At 45.8% G+C, this 21,699-nt stretch overlaps 1 protein-coding gene across 1 annotated transcript in view; it reads right to left on the bottom strand.

The window, feature by feature from the left end:
- Window positions 1–1,645: 1,645 nt before the first annotated feature.
- The window catches only part of LOC144124241 (papilin-like), a 35,896-nt gene continuing 15,842 nt past the window's right edge, over window positions 1,646–21,699 (bottom strand). The window contains exons 10-19 of the mRNA XM_077656884.1: window positions 21,064–21,332; window positions 20,256–20,534; window positions 18,116–18,215; window positions 16,399–16,667; window positions 15,335–15,621; window positions 6,722–6,862; window positions 6,562–6,635; window positions 2,658–3,206; window positions 1,703–1,814; window positions 1,646–1,656 (exon numbers count right to left, since the gene is read on the bottom strand). Coding sequence (XP_077513010.1) covers window positions 1,646–1,656; window positions 1,703–1,814; window positions 2,658–3,206; window positions 6,562–6,635; window positions 6,722–6,862; window positions 15,335–15,621; window positions 16,399–16,667; window positions 18,116–18,215; window positions 20,256–20,534; window positions 21,064–21,332 — 2,091 coding nt within the window. The remainder of the gene's footprint in view (window positions 1,657–1,702; window positions 1,815–2,657; window positions 3,207–6,561; window positions 6,636–6,721; window positions 6,863–15,334; window positions 15,622–16,398; window positions 16,668–18,115; window positions 18,216–20,255; window positions 20,535–21,063; window positions 21,333–21,699) is intronic.

Genomic DNA, 21,699 nt, shown 5'->3' with positions numbered 1-21,699 from the left:
GACACCCTCGAGGCATCGTGGAATTGCTTTTTGTCTCAATAATGCTTATGAAACAAAAATTCAGAAGTTATATTTTATTCCTGGCAAATCCTCTTCACAAGAAAATGGCGGACGGTATATTCTTAGCTCAGTATTTCATGAAGTATACTTTTTGTGAAGCCATGCCAAATCCATCTGAAAGAAATGAATCCCAGCTGTAGCATATACTATAAAAAAAAAGCAGCAAGTTCACTTTGTACGCGACTGCGGACATAGTGCCCAAAAGGGTTTGATTAAAAATAAATTTGTACCTTCATATTCTAACCTTCGACTTGGTCAAAATAGCATATTTAGGCACAATATGCTGTGCTTAAACACATTTATCTGCAATAATCATTCGACATTATTTTACTTTCTTCTTCACACCCCGTTGCCTGGCAATGAAATCTATCATCATTGTACCAATATACGACTACTATTTGAATAGGCGTGATATTTGCTAACTTCCCGCAAACCTAAGCACCGGAAGCGTCAATGCAAGAAGAGGGCGCTGACATTTGGCGCGTGCATTTACTTTCCACGTCGTCATATCCGACACCATGCATGAAAAAAAAAAAAGCTTCGCCTAAGCACGCGGCAGTCTTCAACGTATGTGCGAACTTACCTCCGCTTTTCTTCAATGCATCGGTGCTCCCTGATCGTGGCGATATCGGGCTTGTGGCACCGCCACGTCCCGTCCGAATACTCGAATGCGAAGTACGGTTCACTCATTGCAGAAACAGGGCACGGGACTCCGTAGGACGGGGCGTAGCATCCAGGCGGCTTCACAGAACCGCTCCGGACGCAGTTTTCCACGCAGCTAAGTTCAGTCGCGAAATAACTGACCCCGTTCCTTACGCCAGGGCATTTTCCGTCCTCATATGGCCACTCCCTGCACGATTGACTAGAAAGCAGAGGGTGGGGAGACATGTTAATGGATGTCTAGCTTGCATTTCTTTGGTCTCTATATCGAGGACTGTGAAAATGTCATCTCTCACTAAGTACTTCTGGTTTCGAATTTTCATGCAGTGGCGTAAATGGGCTATCCGCTATATGCCGCTAACTTTAGCCGCTGGCCTTGCCGTGAAGAAAACATATATCTGAATTTTTGCATAGCAGTCCCAAGGCCTTCAGGCTATCCTCAATCTAGCCTGTGTAAGTGGCTCTGTTTTATTGTGCTACTCGCAATTACGGGCTGCACAATATGGGACACAAATAGGACTAACAGCATACCAATCGTCACTTGATGACTGATCACTGTCACATCTGTCATATTACTATCGTACCTATCACTGTTATGCCTATTGATGTATTTCATGCACTCCATCCTGCTAGTGGCACCATTATTGGTGCTTACTGCCAATGCTTGCAACGCCTGAGTAAGAAATGGATTTTGATGGGCACTGAGAACACACACACACACACACGGCAAATATAAGCGGTCGTTCACAAGTGGAAGCGCTGTTCCTCTCGCCCTCTGCAAGAACAAAGAAAGAGTGGCAGAGAGACGGCTGTGGTGACGCTTACATGTCGGGGTTGTAGAACCACCACGAGGTTTTCATGTGTTTGCTCTCGCAGGGGTCTAGGTCCCGCCCCCAGACGCACCTCGCCGCCGGTTCGCGACCCGTCAAGCACGAGCTGCGGCACATGTCCTCGGTGGCGAACCGGTTGGGGCCAATGTTGCACACGAAGTGCTCCTCGTCTCGCGTCGACATGCACTTCTGCTTGTGGCCATCGTAGTAATACCCGTGGATGCCTCTTTCACAGAAGTTGAAGGCGCTCTTCACCCGGTGACACTGCGACAAAGGACGCGTGCGCCTTCCTGGAAGCTCCAACTTGATCACAGCTGGCAAAACGGTACCGTGAAATCCGGTAACCACGGGAGCAATGCTCGGCTCAGAAGCGAAATTCGTCCAACGCGAATTTCATACACCTAAGCATGGTGAAGCGCTGTGAAGCTTCTTCAAAAGACAGCATTGTTTGCTTTGAGGCAACCATACTCACATTTGCTCAAAGTGCGAAGCTACTTTTTTATATCAGGTGTTTCAGGGAGGAATAATAATTTCCAAATATAGAATTTTTGAGGGAAATATGTGGCTTTCACGGCGTGGCATTGCCGTGGTTGGTGTACACCAGGAAGCCGGTGAATCATATCCCTATTAAGATGGCTAAGTAATTTCCAAAAATTGACTTTTTTGGCTATTAAGGTGCACCGCCTGGTCGCAATTAGAGATGTTTTAGCCGGTCCTCACTAACCGCCATAACATTTATTAGGATTCTGAGGACGCGATTACTCTCGCCACTGTGGCTCTACAAAATTTGGTGATTTCGACTTGTTACGGGACTGGATGGGATGCTGTGCCTGCATGCCCTTCGATTGAGCCTGTATTCTGGCACTAAAAAAGAACCAGGTCGCTGCCCCATACTGCTAGGAACAGAAAAAGAGCATGAAGCGCCCACATCATTTATCACAACCTAGTGCTTCTTTCTGTAAAACTAAAGCGTAGTGCAGCGCATGAACTGAAAACAGGCTGTTTAGGCAAATGTGCACGCCTGTTCGTCTGTAATAAGCACTGCTTCCCATCAGTTAATAGCCGCACATACCAGCAGGTAGGCTTCTAGCATTTGCAGGTACTTACTATCTTGCCAGGTATTGGTTTTCCTGTTGTAGTGGTGGTCGTCGTCGTGGTGGTGGTTGTTGTAGGGGTTGTAGTTGTTGTTGTGGTTGTAGTGGTCGTTGTCGTGGTGGTGGTTGTTGTGGTGGTGGTGGTCGTCGTAGTTGTGATGGTTGTAGTTGTTGTGGTGGTAGTGGTAGTGGTTGTAGTTGTGGTGGTTGTTGCCGTGGTAGTGGTGTCAGTAGCGGTGTTGGACATCGTGGTTGTGGTTGTGGTGGGCACACTGCCCGCAATTGAAGCAGTGGTCTTGGTATTCAGTGCGGTGGTGGCAACGTCGACAGTGACCTCCCCCGGGGGCCGCGGCAGGGATCCTGGAAAACGCCTGGTCCCGTTTGTGCTTTTTCTCGCAAGTGCGCCCAGCACCACGCCCGACACCACTAGGAAGTACAGGAGAAGAAGCACGAGCAGCGTGAGCAGCAACCGGATGCAGAGGTTGCCCCACACGATATGTTCTTCCCGCTGTGCTCTCACAACTGGGAAAAACAAGGAAGCGAGACGAAAATAAAACGTAGGCTCATGTTTTTTATTTTTATTTCATAATACTCTCAAACCCTTTTTCAGGGATTTTTACAGGAGTGGGTAGAAGACTGCATATTTTTGGTAGAGACATTCGCATGAACTTACAAAAAGGACAACGAGATATGTTAAACAAAGATAATTGGCCAATGTAAACAGAATTGAATGGGGGAAAAAGGTAACGCACAATCAACTGGTTTCGGGTACACATGATGACGCAGCAATAGAGACTAGCACGTGAAATATACAACCAATAACATCATACACAACTTAACATCGCAGATTACATCATACATGGCAAAAAAAAACAAAGGCACAGTAACAATAGCATCAGTTTCTCGATGCGGACAGCACAGTTTGTCCAGGTAACGTGCTAGCTTAGCAATTCTTTAAAAAATAATAAAAGTGTTCTGCGCGCATTCAGATGCATTCAATAGAGAGGCGAGCCAAATAATTAAGAAAAATGGTACCCTGCCCGCACATTTGAAAGAGGGATGAATTTTATGAGTCTAATTGCTCAGGTTGAAAAACATTTGAAAAAAATATACTGAACGGCTTGCCCCGCAAAAAATTATGTTACAAAAGCATCAATGTGTAAAGGGTGTAATAGAACGAACGAAAGAATTGCAAGTCGTGGGACTGGCATGCTCCACGTTGACGAGACGACGTGCTCACAAAAGGCAGGGCTCGAATGCAATGAAAAATCGGCCGTTAGAGCACGGCACGCAGTATTGCTCAATGGAATGGTCTTCGGAGCGGTGGTAGATGTCATACTCTTGGTTAATAAGGATGACCCTGTAAAGGACTTGGAAAAGTGCAGTCTAAACCGATGACTGCATATTTAATATTGCAAGGTGCACAATCTTTTGATCCTAAATAAAGAACTTTGATACAGTATAAAATCACAACAGGATTCCATAAAAAGCAAGCTTTGACTGATAACAGCTTCAGGTTCAAAGGAATAGACAGTAACAAGATATGTGGCGTGAAAGTTTCGAGGAAAGAGCTACTTAGGCAGGCAGAATAAACGCAACGCTCCGAGTGTCAGACACCGCACGGTAAAATAGGGGTAACCCTTCGTTGAACTTACTTTTGAGCGATAAACAGACATCAAGCATAAACGCGAAGCAATGAAAATAAGGAGAAAACACTAACAAAATTTGGCTTTCAAGACCTTAGATGTTGCCGATCGTTAAAACCAGAAGAGGCTGCGAAAATACTATTCTAACGCCAAAAAAAATCTCGAAGCTGCTGGTATAAGGTAAATGAAATCGCAATAGTAAGAGTGCTTAAAGAAATGTGAATGTCTAAAGTAGACATACTAAAAGGAAATTCTGGTAATAAAACCATTGCTTTTTCGCCGTAAAATAAACAGAAGCACAGATTCTCTCTGCTTAAAATGCAAATGATGTATGAGTGTCATAAAAACTAGAAAGAGCATCTTGCGCTGAAAATTTTGAAGCGCCTATCAGATTTGTGGAGAATCTTCAATGTTCAGTGTGCAACAACTATGTAAAAACAATTTACAGAAAAAAGACACAGTAAATTACATGAGGTCACCATAACCAAGTAGTTTAAAAAAGTAACCAAGCCTACTTTGTATTTGTGCTTGCAGTCCAAATAGAAAGGGAGGTTACGCGGAAAGGGAAATACACCGGAATGATCGCAGCTGTAGCGAAGCGAAAAAAAATCTAAGTGCACCGTAATACAGCTGAAAAAAATTCCCGTGAGGTCAATTAGTGAAATAGGCTTAAAATCAATGAGGACGTTTAACCCCCTTAGTCCGAAGTGATTATCAAAATGCAAAAAAATGTTAAATTTGAAGATTTTTCTGACGAACTTATTACAATTTCTATCGAGACCTCATTTCTCTACATTTCGATAGGGCCTCAGTTACACTTATTTTGATCACTCCTCCCATAAAAGATTCTAAAAAGAAATAAGCACATTTCAGGAGTTTTAAAGCGCTTTCTTGCTAACTAAAGGAAATTTGCACACAGCGGGCCACACCAGAGCTCACAAAAATGCGGCGTCGTGGAAACATAAAGACTATTTCTGCGTTAATGTCGCATAAATGGCTAAAATGGTACCGGGGAATATTTTGCACTTTTAAGCACTTACTTCTAGTTGCAACATTTGTGGACATTAAGCATCGTGCACGGCGATTAGAGTGTGTTCATGTCGCGTCTGCAGTTTTAAGCGCCGTGCTTCAAGCGGTTACGATACTTAGAGCCGTAATAGAAGCACGTCAAGAAGTAATTTATAAATTAACCTGATTATTGTAAGGCGTGGCAGATAAACTAACAGCAACTGATGTGTACATTTTTTTCGTGTACGAGTATTCCATCGGTTGACAATAAAATGCGGCCATCTGGATTGACCGCACCCAATGGCTTCAGAACTTGTAATCGCATTAAGAATAACCTCTTACCCGCTGTAGCTACGGGAAGAAATAACGCGGGCCGCAAAGAGAGCACTCTAACCCTTCTTAGAGAAGCGCAGTGTGTGCGCTTATAAAGCTAGATCTGCTACTGTGTGTCGTAAGTGATGAGGGCTTGCATGTAGTCAGTACACAGCTATGCTAACATTTTCCAACTCTGACCGCGCAATTACTCAAGGTTGGGGCGGTAGGCACAAGTCCTTCTGATTTGCAGCACTTGTTTGGTATAGTCTTTCCTTCAGCGTGGACTAACTAGCCAAGCTTTCATAGTTACAGCGTGAAATACAGAACAAGAGCAGACGACAGAACACAAAGCTGTATCCTCTCTTGCCCTGTCTTGCGCGCTGTAACTGTGCAACATCATCGCCAACTCGCGCACCAACTTGCTTAGCCACGCTTATATCTCGTGATCGTTCGATCTGGCAAAGCTTCATCGTAGAAACTCTATATGCAACACATGCGTGACATTTCGCAAGACTTATGCCAGGATAGGCCGACACTGTATTGCGCTTGCAATTACTTGGACTGAGTGGCCGTACATAATACCACTCAGTCAAACAGTCCGGTCGCTAACTTCTGCACGGATGATTTCTTGCGGCATCATCATCAGCCCGACTAAGACTACTGCGGGCCAAAGGCCGCTTGCGTATCTCTCAAATTAATCCTGTCCTTCTCACACTAACCATGTCCTCTCGAATCAACCCTGACCGTAGTGCTGCTCTAAATCGCCAATTTAACCTAAACGGTACCGTTTTTTTTTTTTTTGTTCGAAGGACAACGTTGCGGAAATAAAAAGTTCACATATGACTCGCTGTTCTAGGTGCGATTCAGGCGACAATAGAAGAAACCGCTTCCTCTAAAGGCAGTGAAAAGATGCCAGGGTGCACTTGAGGCCGTTGAGGAACGACTCGCCTCATTCGTGATCATGCACGCCCACTCCCGCTTCATTGCAGCTGATACTGCTCTGAAGGCTTTGCAAGAGGTACCTGTCAAGTACGATACAAAAGCTGAGACTGGCGCCGTACAAATATTGAAAAAAACACGCTAATGGCATGCGACCGTAGGAACTTGCATCGTAGGTCCAGCAGATCGCCCGAGTACGTTGTGGCCGCTGTGCCACTCTCCTCGAGCCCCGTGGTGAAGGCATCACTCTGGCGCCTCCGCGCGCCCGCCGCGGTCGGATAGCGTCGGGTCCTCGAGAAGTCGATGTCACCTGCACCCGTGGCAGTCGTTTCAAAGCCGGAGGCACGCCTCGCTTGGTGCCGGCTTAAGGGGCGCCTGTAACTCATCACGATGCTCAGCTCAGCAGTGGACGTCGGCTTGCGTCGGCAATCAGCCCCTGCTCTACGGAACGCGATCAGCCCTAGTGAGAGTGCGTGCCGATCTTCTTCTTCTTCCTCTTCTTCTTCTTCTTCTTCTTCTTCTTCTTCTTCTTCTTCTTCTTCTTCTTCTTCTTCTTCTTCTTCTTCTTCTTCTTCTTCTTCTTCTTCTTCTGCTTCTTCTTCTTCTTCTTCTTCTTCTTCTTCTTCTTCTTCTTCTTCTTCTCCTCCTCAAGTAATATGGCATCGTGTCTTGTCTTCTTCTTTACCTGAAGATGGTGATGATGATGATGATGTCCTCAGGCTTTATGGCACATACCCATGACGTGGATTGGCCATGGAGGTGGTATGCCTTGACGAGAGATTTCATCTTGACCGCACAGCTGCGGATTCCGATCCCAGATTTAATTGAACTGTACCACAAAACCATGTAGTTGATGTTTGTGAGACTTTTATTTTTAATGTTCGGGTACATTATAAGGGCCAATAATAGCAGTGATGGCCCTAGCCAGAAATGATGAAGGATCACATGTCGATGATGACCACCATCGATCTGACTGCGCCGCCTGCTGGGCAAAACTCTCACCCATTAAACTTCAGACAACCCTGTCCTCTGCGAGCTGCTGTCACGGCATCTCCGCAAGCTTCCACCCGCCTCCTCTATAGTCCGCGCATTTGACTGTCGCCCGCCTCTCGCTAGGTTTGCCTACTCTTGGAATTCACTTCGTTACCCTGAGGGATGGATAGATAAATGAGCTCTTAGAGCGCCTCTTTTGAAGCAGGGCTGTGGCAGGGGCCGACAGATCAGGTGTTTTTCTATTTGCTGGGTCACTATTTTCTTATATATTTTCATGCAGTGTTGCAACCTTAAAAAGTATTATTTTTGATGGATCCTTGTAAAATGCTGATGACATTGACTTTTATGCCATACCTGGATCCTTGTAAAATGCTGATGACATTGACTTTTATGCCATACCTACTGCCCTGATTTTAAGTTCCTTTAACAGTTTCTTGGCAACATCCAGCGCAGTTGCATGCACATTTCAGCTTTCTATCTGAATCATGTGCCTTCTGGCATACTGATTGTGCCTACTTCGAAATCTGGATGTATACTGCTGATATCTAGCAGAGTACATTTTCTAGTACGTAAGCACTAATCCGATGGGTAGCAACGCCGAGTAAATTCGTCCGTGTCCCGTTCCCTTCTGTATTCACAGCTGACCTGGCAAAACCTTTCCATTGACGTTGTATTTGTTACGTTAGTAACAAGGCGCACACACACGACGGGGCATGGACCAGGGTTCACTGAGGAGGACGGAGAGAAGAAAGTAAACTGGTGCCAAGCTAATGGACGTGCTTTGGGAATAAGTCAGAGATAAAATAAAGAGGCAAGAAAAAAAAAGGAAAAAAAACACCATAGACACGTTGTCATAATCCGAAAATGGTATTAACCCCAACCTTTAAAATGCATTTCATAAATGGTGCAGTTTTGCACTCATGATTTTATTTGTTGTTGTGTTCTTTTTCTAACAAGATTGACTTTTTATCGTGAAAAAAGCTTGTTTTCTGTCTCAACCCTGTAACGTCCTTCACCTATCAACATTACTAGAAAATAAATAAAATAAAATTGAATTCATAAGAACATGCAGTCCCGCAGAGCTGCCCGCTCATCGTCGTTTGCTACGTGGCACAAATCCTTGCTTTCGCACCGATTCTAATGTGGTAAATAGTCTCGGCTGCTATTGTTTAAAAAAACTAAAAGAAAACGAAATTAGCTTACCAGTACAGCGCGAAAGTCTTGGTGCATGCATCGTTGGAAAAATAACAGGCTGCAACACGAAAGCCTATTTAATTTTTAACACGAAGAGAAAAAGAAGAAGGAAAACTAAACAGGGGATGATTGTGAAAAAATAAAGAAAACATGTACCTTTGGCGACATTGTGTAAGTGCATCGACATGACGCCCCAAGTTCTTGCTTGGGTATCAGCTATACCCTGGCAAGTAAGCCACCTGGTGGGCAGGTTAGCTGTGGCGCAGCGCCCGAGGTTCTTTCCTGGTTACCACCTCCTACACCTTGACAAGTAAGCCAACCTCTGGGCAGATGAACAGTGGCACAGTAGCACAAGGCAGGTGCTATGGCAGGTGTTGCCATTGGTGGTACTTTCGTTGATTGGGCTGGGTTGTGACACAGGTTGCTCTTCCTGAACAGCCCCTCACGATTAAATGGGCTCTCGCCCGGCACAGTGGGCAGGTGAGAAGTCTGCCACAAAACTGGCTTCAGGCAAACAGACAAAGAAGCAACGCCTATATGCAGAGAATGGCCGCTATTATTGCTAGCGCACTGAAGAAAAAAAGGACTTCTGTATTCTTCTGTTCTGGTGATCATGGCTTGATTTTGCGGAGTTCTGGTTCTAGAATACAAGCGGGCTCGTACCACGCAGAAGTGTCATCGCTTCCTGTTTGATATCAATGGTTTGTACGCGCACTCTTCCCCTGCGCTCCATCTGCCTCCATTCTTCGGCACAAAGAAGCTGTCAGGCTGATAATTATTTCCCGACGATACAGAGGCTTCACTCGAGGCACAGTCCCAAATAAACCTAAAGACGAGGCATATGCACGCTATTTCCCTCTATGCCTTGCCAAATAAAGCATAGCGCAGTTTTAATGCATCCCGCCCTACTTGCGTGTCATCCCAGAGTGAGAGAGCTCAGTCTAGATTATATTGTCATAGATGGCGCACATGTTGGCTCAAGGTTGACTCAGGGCAGGAGTCAGCAGTCATTCATGCGCGATCTGCGCCAAGAAGTTGCCGGTCCTTTGTAGGTTTATTACCCAAACGCGGAGGCGCTTGCAAAGGGGGCGTGGGAGTTGTCCTTAAGTCGGCGAGCTGGACAAGTCAGACCAACGCAAGCTGCAGCGCCTTCTTTTTTTTTTTTAAGTCCACATGGGGCGTTTGGTGTCTAGCAGTGCATTCTAGCGCTTTTATTCCTCCAGTGTGTGAAAACAGGCCGGCAAGCTTAAGTGGAGCAGAAAATACCACTAAAAATACAAGCGACAATAATCAGTATTTTTGCAGGGGAAAAATAATTTGCAAATAATTTTCAGAACAGCAGCTGTCGACAAAAAGCCTGCGTCATGTAAACGGTGTTAGTCTTTTTGCACGTCGCCACGTGGGACCTTGACACTCAATAGTCTTCGGCGTGATGTCTTAGTGAGCAGCGCCTGGTATTTAGTGTCTGCCAATTTAACTAGTACATTCGAAACATTTTTACTAGCAGACATCGAGCACCACAATAACGGCGCCACCATGCATCAAATGAACCAGCGCAAACAATTCTCTCTTTCACATTCTAAAGGTGCAATTACATTTATTGGAGGGAAATCTTTACACACGTCCAATTTATGGACCACTGGTTCAAGTGGACAGTTGAGTTAGCAGCTCGGCGATGGCACTGTAGCAGAAGATTTTCATTCCTAAAACTGCGCACTTCCGAACAACGGCAAACTCGTACTCGTCGCTCAGCGCTTTCTGCTGGAAAATCGAGTTAAACTTATTACAAACCGGAACATCAGTCAAGGTTTATAGTCCCCCAAAGACAAACCTTTTTTACAACAGTGCCCTCCTGCCGTCGTCCTTGTGGATAGAATGGTTTTTAAGAAGAAAATAGGGCGGCATAGTTTTCTTTATTGAACGTTTCTGACCGCAGCGGGCATTGGGTGAAAACATGCACAAAGTCACAATGGTAAAGAATGCATAATACAGAATGCAAGGTTAACGAGACATAGGCAACCGATACTAGCAATGCAAGAAAAAAATATGGCCACGGAATGAATTCCTGACACCCTCGCCCTACGCCAGACAGAGTAGGCTAAAGGGAACTGATAATGCATCTACAAAGTTCATATGCACAACCACTAGATGACCGACATTACGACGATGTAGTCTACGCAGTCCAGGTCAAGGTGGTTTTGATTTCGTTAAATGGAGCATTTCACTTGCGCAGTATCATATTGCACAAACAGAACAATGGTAGCGCGAGCTCTGCGATGAACCAGAAAGTGTAAATCTTAGGAACTGCGACAAAACCATAAACATATAAAGTATAGAACTAGATATGGCAGCAACAATACAAATTCACAACGTGCCAGGCATGAGGGTACATGACAGTGCAGTTTTTGCGCGTTGCTTTGATATCACGTAATTCATGTTTCCGTGAAACAGTTCGTGGTACGCATAATTAAGTTACTCATGGCACTGCGCACAAAAATATCGATGAATGATCATTTTCTTTACGTCATAAAGCACCATATGTTGGCACCATGCATGACAGCCGCATTCGGAATCCTTATTGGTTGAGCAGTATTAGCGTGCGTGCGTGAAACGTCTTTCACTCATACGCCTGTACAGGCGTTAAAAACAAATCGGAAGCAGCGCAAAGCCCATAAAACCTATTAGTTTCAAAGCCAGCATTTTGTTCGAGGATGCCACTGGACGATGTGCTTCTAACGACACTCGTATGTGTTCATATTTTTGTAGTTTCGTTATTTTTCATTCCTTTACGTTGTCCATTCATGTTCCGCCGAGAAGACACAAAACAAATTAAGAGTTAAACGTCGATATGGCAATGCTGATATGATACGAAGAGTTCAAAATTGAAATAATCTGGTCGTTGTCATCCGTTCTGAGCAGTGTCCACATTTGTTGCATTTTTAACGTGGCATCGGCTGTAGTGAATTGTGCGGGCTTTCAGCGATGCACAGCAGACGGGTGCGTCATTGTTTTGGCCCAGCCTCGATGACGTTTAGACCTCTTTCGGCGCCGCCCAATGCGCCCTCCTTTGGCTGCAGGCTGGGTGGCAGAGCTTGGAGTTCTCGATGCGAATTTCCTACGCAGGTAGCTTTGCAGGCCTCTTCAGTGTCGAACCTGCATTCCGTCGGCGTTATTAATAATGGCTCAACGTTTTAAGTGAATTGCACAAAACGTACAGTCAGAATTATTTGCGACAAAATTACCATTTGTAGTTAGGAGCTCCTAGTAAAAAAAAAATAAACCTAGCTGTGACCACGGTTAGGTGGAAAGGCAGCACTGAGTGGCTCTGAACAAGATTCGGCCTTCTTGCGTTTTGTTTAAAGCTTGCTGTTACTACGGCACAAAGTATTTTAATCGAATTGCGGCCGCTACGTAGATCTATCACGAGCCCAAGACAACGAAAAAGGGACCGGTTATATTTCTTTATAAACCATTTTTCTCTGCAAATCATGTCTGCGACAGAGTAAAATGCACAATTCACCTTTCACTACACTTATGTAAGCCCTAGTGCGAGAGACTACGATTATTGGTAAACGTTCAAACGCCTCCTCCGCTCAGGAAAACACCACACTATCGACAAAACATTTAAATTACTGTCATGAAAACGTGCATCCTGCATTCGAATACGTTTCCTATTATATTACCAACAAATCATATAAAAGGATTTCGAAAATTATTCCCATAAACTGCAATTCGTTATCTATGCTCGATGACCACAACAATCCCATTCCTGTTCCAAAGGTACTTGGAGCACCAAGTTTCGTATTTTCAATAATGTTTACTATTCAACCTCATGATAATCATCCAAATTTCTCGCATTACAATTCCCAGCCATGCCTACTTATACCTATCGTGCTAAAGGCATCGTGAAGCTAATAGTATCTCACAAGTTCTCGTCCACAGCTGGCGTCGACTCCGAACTACTAAAAAAACGATAAAATATTAAAAGCGTTATTCTGTCCCACATAGTTCAGCTACCATTAGCGTCCAAAGCGGTGTCCCAGGATTGAAAGGTAGGCAAGGTGACATGATGATGCAACAGCTATCATGCCATGATCCTATCATATTTCCAACGTTAATTAAGCATTACGCTTACACTCTGATCAAAAAACATTTAATATCACTATATGCTTTCACCCCAATAAGCAGGTTGACGGAAAAGCACGTCATGTGACACTTAACTACTATTATTCATTATTGACAGCTGTTCTCACCGGACCTTAACATGTCACTGGACGCATTATTCCCAGATTTCGAGAAAGCTTTCAGCTAAGTTCCCGACAAACGAACTTCACGTATTAATTTTAAACCTCTCATTCTCGGTCGGATCCGTTGCTTTGTCACTAATCGTAAAAAGTTTGTATATGCGAATGGACATTTCCTTCCTCGGACCCCCTTTCGAATGGTGTGCCACAAGGTACGGTATTCGCACCTTTGTTTGTCTCATTCCACATAATGACCTACCTGCTGGGATCATTTCAAACATGCGATTATTTGCTGACGACTGCGTAATCTATCGGCCTATTACAGGCATGAACGATACCTTACTGCAACAAGCTGACGCGAACTACACTGAATCTTGGTCTACCAAATACCTCATGTATAGGAACCCTAAGAAAACATCACTAATTATATTTCACCGTAGGCAATCCTTTCCTTAACTAAAATAAACTCATTCCGGAATATCCTCAGTCGGCTCTTATAAATGATTTCATGTCGCCCTTTCTCATTCCACTAATCTCATTCCAACATAACTAAAGATCTCCAACGGCGTTCATGGTTTTTCACGCCGTAACCTGCTGCTAGCACGTTCGTCCCAACCTGGAACACGCATGCGCAGTTTGGCACCCTCATCAGTCCAATCTTTCTTTCGCGCTCGAATCAATCTAAACCGTGCAGTAAGGCTACTTCATTCTGAATACTCAATTCTAGTATCGTCAATCTATTCACGTCGTAAAATAGCCAGTCCGTGTGTCATAAATTTTGCCACTCGCTACTTGGAAGCTATATCAGCATATATGCTCACCGAATTTCTCACCACATTCATCGTAATAGAGCAGTCTGTCCGGCACCTGCTCATACCTTTTCGCTTCTTAACACATGCTTTGTCCAGACTTTCAAGGCATTCTTTGAAAAAATCATAGACAAGCTCTAACGGACCAACCCTTTTGTCAAATGCCCCTATTGATACTTCAGATATCCCTGAGCGACATATCTAGTACCAGTAAATGAACTAAATGAATTCCGCTACTAGTTACAGTTTTTCTCTGTCTAGTCGATACCCAGAAATTCGTAAAGCCTGAAATTCATAAATTTCACGTTCATAAATTTACTGCATACCCACCATCAGGTTAAAGTGATTTCGCCCGATGAAATTAATAAGTCACTAATAATTAGTTAACGACCAACGTATCAGCGTGTCAGACCGAACGAGAAAACAAAAATTGGAGGATACACTTAAGCTCCACCGTAAGGGTATGGTGCGGTAACGTAATGGGTTAATCCCCACATATTCAGGAGGTCATTTTCTACTTTACATTTACAGATCCCTGGAAGTCCCCATACCCCTCCTGGAGCAGTGATGCAGCGGTTAAGCGATGCACAAGTGCTCTGCGATGGTAGGTGCTCCAAGCGATGAGCAGTTTGGGATCACTTTACTGCTCACAGCTTGCTTACTATCCTGTGGGCAGGTTGTGAAGACGGCGCAATGCCACGTGACCTAGGAGGCCCACCTGCCTCCTGGGGGGCTCTCTGGGCACCGCCTGCTAGAGTCATGATCGTATTTTTTCTCTTACAACGCCGGTGCCGATAGCGCCGACAACGGATTTTCTGCATAACGGGGCCTTTAAAGCTATTGCGTTAAAACTATCTGGCACGATGCCGCTCAGTTGGTCGGAGAAGGCGTGAACGGTCGAAAGGGTCACTTGGGAAATCATGTTAGATTAACATTTAAAGAGGCCTGCTAATTTCAAAATTGGAGGGGATACTTAGGCTCCGCCTTAAGGGTATGACGCGATTGCGTTAACGAGTTTAGGCCCATATATGCGGAATTGGTCAGTCTGAACTTCACATTCAGATGTCCCCGGGAGTCCGCATGCCACTCCTTGCGCAATGGTGCAGCAGTTCTGGAATGGGTAACTGCCTTGCAATGGCAGGTGCCGCCACCTGTGGGCCTTGTGCGACCCAGGTTGCTCTTCCTGAGCAAGCTCTCGCGATCAATCATTAACTCAACTGCCAGCTGCCAGGAGAGTTATAGTTTGCTCCCAATCCGGTGGGAACGTTGTAATGACGCAACAAACACGTGACCTATAGTTAGGCCAGCTACGTCGCTTCACTGGGGGTGACCGCCTATGCTACCCAATTTATCGCTCAAAACGCCGACGAAGATTCCGACGACGCCGGATGATCTGTACAACGGAAGCCTTAACGCTATCCCGTTAAAACCCCTTCAATGCTAAATACGCATAGCGCGGCCGCCAGAAGCCACTAACCGCTGGTGCACGTATTGCTTTTCACGTCGGCTTGAATCATACAAGGCAGGAAGTGTTGGACACACCAACTGACCTTCTTTTTTCTTCGACGCAGCGGTGTTCCCTGATGGTGCTGATGTCGGCCTTGTGACACCGCCATGTCCCGTCTGCATACTGGTGTGCGAAGTACGGCTCCTTCATGACAGAGGTGGGGCAGGTGTGGCCGTGTGTTGGGGCGTAGCATGCAGCTGGTTTCCGGTGCCCTCCCGGGGCGCATGCGGCAATGCAGGCGTCTTTTGTTGTGAAATAATTCACGCCTGTATTAATGCCAGGGCATTTTCCGGTGTCATATGTCCATTTCGTGCATGAGTAACTGGAATGCGCAGAGGGATGAAGCCTGTTAATTGCGTTTCTACCTCTTTATTTTCTCTCCGCGAAGAGCGCAGAGGAAAAATATTTTTTTCTTTGAACGAACGGTAGTTGTCTCGTTCTACGCACTGCGCTTAAAAATAATATTATAAGCCTTCCGCGTGTGTCAAACCACTACCCCCCCCCCCCCCCCACCTTGGTCAACAACAGAGTTTTGTCAAACTTATTACCTATGAAATACTCGACCAGGGACATGAGTTGCCGCACAAAGATACCTAGAAACTTGAATTAATCATCTACATGAATATTCAAGAAAGCTAGAAGTTGAACCTAACCTCGGCCTTAAGATATCATGCGATAGCCTTGGTTTGTGCCCAATAACGCGGAATCGATAATTCGCCAACATTACATTCATAGGCCGCTGGCAGTCCTGATACCATTCCTGGCGCAGTGGCACCGCGGTGCAGCAGGGGCCTTAACGCTATTGAGTTGATACGTATCATCTATCACACCGGTGCCAGCACCACTGTAAAGAAGGTTAAGCTGGGAAGGCAATGAAGCGTTGTAGAGGACAGCAGGAAATTACCTGGATGGTTGAGATTAAGAAGTATCAGCAATAGGGTGACCGCAGAAGGTACATTAGAGGGTTAATTGGAGATATATTGGAGAGACAATGTCAGAGGTAATACAGTGAAACGATAGGACATAAATAGCATCCTTGTCTCCATAGTCTACCTCATAATCCAGCGATAAAAAGGAGGATATCGCTCTGTACACTTACAGGCCGAAGTCGTAGAACCACCACGTGACGTTGATGTGATTTTCTTCGCAGGGAACCAACTCCCGACTAATGCTGCACTTATTTCCCTTATGATGAGGCCTCACGCAGTCCCGGAGACAATCTTCTTCGGTGGCGAACCGGTTGGGGCCAGTGTTGCACACGAAATGCTCCTCGGCTCTGACCGAGAGGCACTTCATTTGGTGGCCGTCGAAGTAGTAACCATCGTTGCCCTTATCGCAGAACCTGAAGTAGCTCTTCACCTTGTGACACTGCGGCGAAATTCACACTTCAGTTTAGTGACTGTGAGTTGAACACAGGCAAAAAAACAGGGACTTCAAATCGTGCCTGTAAAGACGCTTATACCGCAGAGTTTTTGACAGAACTAACTGGGGAGAGGGGTTCCTTTCTCAGCCGTTTGACGGAACGCATATGCCACCCTTTAGAGGGACAGAATACCGCGGTTGACCACGTGATTGGTACCGTTGTGCGGCGCCTTGGCTGGTCACTTGGTTCGTCACGCGGTTTGCCACGTGACCAGTCACGTGGTTGGTCACGTGGTGCGGTTTCAGAGGATGCGCAGACCGGCGAGGCGCAAGCGGCGGCTGCGGCACGCCAGCCGTGTGCTCTGTGACGTCACTGCTGTTTGCGCATGCGCAGCACGACTCTCCAGGAGCCACGCGAAACTGCTCAACCTAGGCCAGTGTGGCTTACACTACAAAAAAAAAAATTCCACGATACTGTTCTCGTGCATCCACTGAGTACACGGTTTCAATGCACCTAGCTTTTGAAAATCAGCCGAGGATCCTGTTGCTTCCGCGGTAAAAACAGGCCCGCCTTTGGGCTCAGCTGAGTGCATCCTCGATTCTCCTGAATTTGTGAACAGTTGGGAAATCTAGACACCCCAGCTACCCTCACCTGGGGGCTGTTTAAGTAATCTCCGCATTTTATGTGCGCTCGATGAATGCAGCGTGACTTTTCATGAACCGTAGACTGAGGCCGCGTTATAGCTCCAAAAGCAACCAGGGAAGCAACATTCCTGAGGGTTTTTAATACTTTTCCATGGCATACGTATCTAGATCCTACACGCGTCAAGATGGCTTCAAGGCAGCACAATAGTTCTTATTAATCCACTGTACTAGTGTAGTTTTTGTCTGCAATAATGCCTCACTTCAAACGGCACATATTTTATTCTGCAGCACCTCGTGTATGCGGCGCTCGTTCGTCAACAGGCCTGTCTTTTATTTATTTATTTATTTATTTATTTGTTTGTTTATTTATTTGTTTATTTATTTATGCCTTCAGGGCCTGTACAGGCTTTACAGTGATGAATGGGATGAAAAATGTATAGAAAACAAAGTTAGAAAGAAGAAAGGGTTCATAAAAGATGAATCCTGTATATACAATGTTATCTAAGACAATAAATGCATTAATGCAGGAAAAAACCTATCAAGAGTTTATAAACGCTAGGTAAAGCTTTGCGAAAGTTAAATACGTCATTAATAGATACAATCACAATACAATTAGATAGGAATTCTGAACGCAAGAGCATGCAACTAAATATCGCAATCTTTGCATGCGTAAAATCTGTGCGCAGAACAGCCTATTAACGTCGTTTGTGAGCGCCGGATACTTTAATTGGCTGACTTGCAATGTAGTGTTCGCCTCTGCATAGCAAAGCTTGCACGAAATAATCAGGGCAATGTCCGTTTGTGCTTACCATCTCCTTTTTCTTCTTCGGCGAGGCAGTTGTTTTGATTGTCGGCACTGGATTGTCCCCTTGGTCACAGGTAGCTTTGCAGGCTTCTTCGGTGTCGAACCTGCGTTCCGACGGCGTTCTTTTAACAGCGGGAGCTTGCGTCACAAAAGGTCGGTCAAAAAAACTTCGAAACGGATTTGTTCGATACTGTGTTATTGTTTACTCCTGCACGTCGTTTTCATGACAGCCTCTCAAAATAACCAATGTAGCGCATTAGAACTAAGCGGCCAAGGTGCAAACACTCGGCATTAGCGGGCAGCGAAGAAATTGTGGTCACATAGTGTTCTGTAAAGGGCGTTGAAATCATTCATTCAAAAGCAGCCGCTGCTACCGGCACCTTTTCCGTTACGTGGACATGCGCAGCACAATCCATTTCGCGTAGTTATCAATGACACCGGCATGCTAAGCACATCTGCCGCGCGGAGTGCGCTGTATTTAGTATAGAAGATTTTTGAGTAAAACTATGAAAGTGAATTCAGTGAATTCTAAGTGAATTCGAAGTTAACTTAGTGGACATATTAACAGATTTGTACTGGTAATACAACCAATGTTTATTTGCGGCTTACCTCTGAAGGAAGAAGACGCGGATTTGATCCCGGTCGGAGGGGAGTGTTCGCCTTTCTATGGGGGCAATATATACCGGAGGCCTGTGTACTGTGCGATGCCAGTGCGCGTTAAAGAACCTCAGGTGGTCTAAATTATCCGGAGCCCTCCGCTGCGTCCTCCCCCATAGCCTGAGTCATTTTTGAACGCTGAACCTAAACAAGTAGCGATTTTGCCCAATCAAATTAAATAAGTCAGTAATAATTAGCTAATGATCACCGAATCATTGTAAAGACCGAACGAAAGAAGAAAAATCGGTGGGGACACTCAAGCTCCACCTAAAAGGTATGACGCGGCAGCGTAATGGGTTAATTCCCATATCTGCAGAAAGGTCATTCACTACATTACATTCCTAGATCACTGGGAATCTTCATATCCCTTCATGGCACCGTGTTGCAGCAGTTAAGCAATGCGCCATTGCCCTTCGATGACAGGTGCACACAGCGGTGCGCAGTTGGAGATCAGTTTGCTGCTTACAGCTTGCTCGCTATCCAGTGGGCAGGTTGTGAAGACACCTCGGCGTCACATGACCTAGGAGGCCCACCTGCCTCCTAGTTTGCTCTCTGTGCACCATCTGCCAGAGTCATGCTCGAGGTATTTCGCTCAAAATGCCGAGGCTGAAAACGCCGACACCGGATTTTGTGCAGAATGGGGCCTTTAAAGCTTTTCCATCAAATCTATCTGGCACTATGCCAGCCAGTTGGTCGGAGAAGCGAACGGTCTAAGGCGTCAGTTGGGAAATTATGCCACCTTTAAATTTAAAAAGGCCTGCTGTTTTCAATATTGGTGGGGATACTCTTACGTGCCGACCAGACCAAGAATGAGGAGACAAGAACGATGGCAGTGAGGTTATTTTAATGGCTGCTGGCCTAACGCGAGCGCTCCATCCCGCGCCACTCCCAGATTCGTCGTCTTTGTGAAAATACTTAAGCTCAGCCATACTGGTATGACACGATAGTGTTAATGACGTAATGCCCATACATGCGGAATTGGTGAGCCTCAGGTTAACATTTATATGCCCTTGGGAGTCCCCATACCACTCTTTGCGCAGCGGTGCAGCGGTTCTGAAATGCGCCACTGCCTTGCGATGGCAGGTGCTGCCACCGGCGGGTCTTGTGCGACCTAAGTTGGTCTTCCTCAGCAACGTCTCGCGATCAGTCATTAATTTGACTGCCAACTGCCAGGCTGCTTAGTTTGCTCCCAATTCCGTGGGCAGGTTGTAATGACGCGACAAGATTACGTGACCTAGTTAGCCCCTCTATAGGTTGCTTCTCTGGGGGTGACCGCCTAGGCAAGCCTATTTATCGCTCACAACGCCTACGAAGACGCCGACGCAGCCAGATTTTCTACACAATGGGAGGCTTAACGCTATCGCGTTCAAGACCCTTCCACACAGAAGACTGCGCATAGCGCGGCCGCCAGCGGCCCCTCACCGCTGGTGCACGTATTGCTTGTATGTAGGCGAGAATCAAACAAGGCCTCGGACACACCAACTGACCTTCTTTTTTCTTCGACGCAGCGGTGTTCCCTGATGGTGCTGATGTCGGCCTTGTGACACCGCCATGTGCCGTCTGCATACTGGTGTGCGAAGTACGGCTCCTTCATAACAGAGGTGGGGCAGGTGTGGCCGAATGTCGGGGCGTAGCACGGAGCTGGTTTCCGGTGCCCACCCGGGGCGCATGCGGCAATGCAGGCGTCTTTTGTTGTGAAATAATTCACGCCTGTATTAATGCCAGGGCATTTTCCGGTGTCATATGTCCATTTCGTGCATGAGTAACTGCAATGCGCAGAGGGATGAAGCCTGTTATTGCGTTTCTACCTTTTTATGTTCTCTCCGCGAAGAGCACTGAGGAAAAATATCTTTTTTTAATGAACGGTAGTTCTCTTATTCGATGCACTGGGCTTAAAAATATTAAAAACCTTCCCCGTGTGCGAAACCATCAGTGATACCAGTGTGATACCATTCCTGGCGCAGTGGAACAGCGGTGCAGCGGGGGCCTTAACGCTATTGAGTTGATACGTATCATCTATCACACCTGTGCCAGCACCACTGTAAAGAAGGTTAAGCTGGGAAGGCAATGAAGCGTTGTAGAGGACAGCAGAAAATTACGTGGATGTTTTAGATTAAGAAGTGTCAGCAATAGGGTGACCGCAGAAGGTACATTAGAGGGTTAATTGGAGATATATTGGAGAGCCAATGTCAGAGGTAATACAGTAAAACGATAGGACACAAATAGCATCCTTGTCTCCCATAGTCTACCCCATAATCCAGCGAGAAATTGTAGAATCGCGCTCTGTGCACTTACAGACCGAAGTCGTAGAACCACCACGTGACGTTGATGTGATTTTCTTCGCAGGGAACCAACTCTCGACTAATACTGCACTTATTTCCCTTATGATGAGGCCTCACGCAGTCCCGAAGACAATCTTCTTCGGTGGCGAACCGGTTGGGGCCAGTATTGCACACGAAATGCTCCTCGGCCCTGACCGACAGGCACTTCATTTGGTGGCCGTCGAAGTAGTAACCATCGTTGCCCTTATCGCAGAACCTGAAGTAGCTCTTCACCTTGTGACACTGCGGGGAAATTCACACTTCAACCTAGTGACTGTGAGTTGAGTATAGACGACAAACAGGGCTTTCAAATCACGGCTGTAGAGGCGCTCACATCGCACAGTTTTTGCCTAAAGTAACCGGTGCACAGGATGCCTTTCTCAGCCGTGTAACGGAACACTTACAACACACCTCAGAGGGAAAGGGTACTGAATTTTAAGGACCCAATTTTTTCGGCCCAGCGGTAAGCTTGCCGACTAAGCTCGTGCATTCCGGAAAGGTTTTATTTTAAACGCTGTAGGAAGTTTTCACCGGGAATTTTCAAAAGCAGTGCATACGCCCGTTTTAATGCATCCGATGCTGGAAACCATTATCAGCGAGCGCAATGGTG

The sequence above is a fragment of the Amblyomma americanum genome, chromosome 3, assembly GCF_052857255.1.
Source record: "Amblyomma americanum isolate KBUSLIRL-KWMA chromosome 3, ASM5285725v1, whole genome shotgun sequence".
Lineage (NCBI taxonomy): Eukaryota > Metazoa > Arthropoda > Arachnida > Ixodida > Ixodidae > Amblyomma > Amblyomma americanum.
This window is presented reverse-complemented; position numbering and strand designations above follow the sequence as displayed.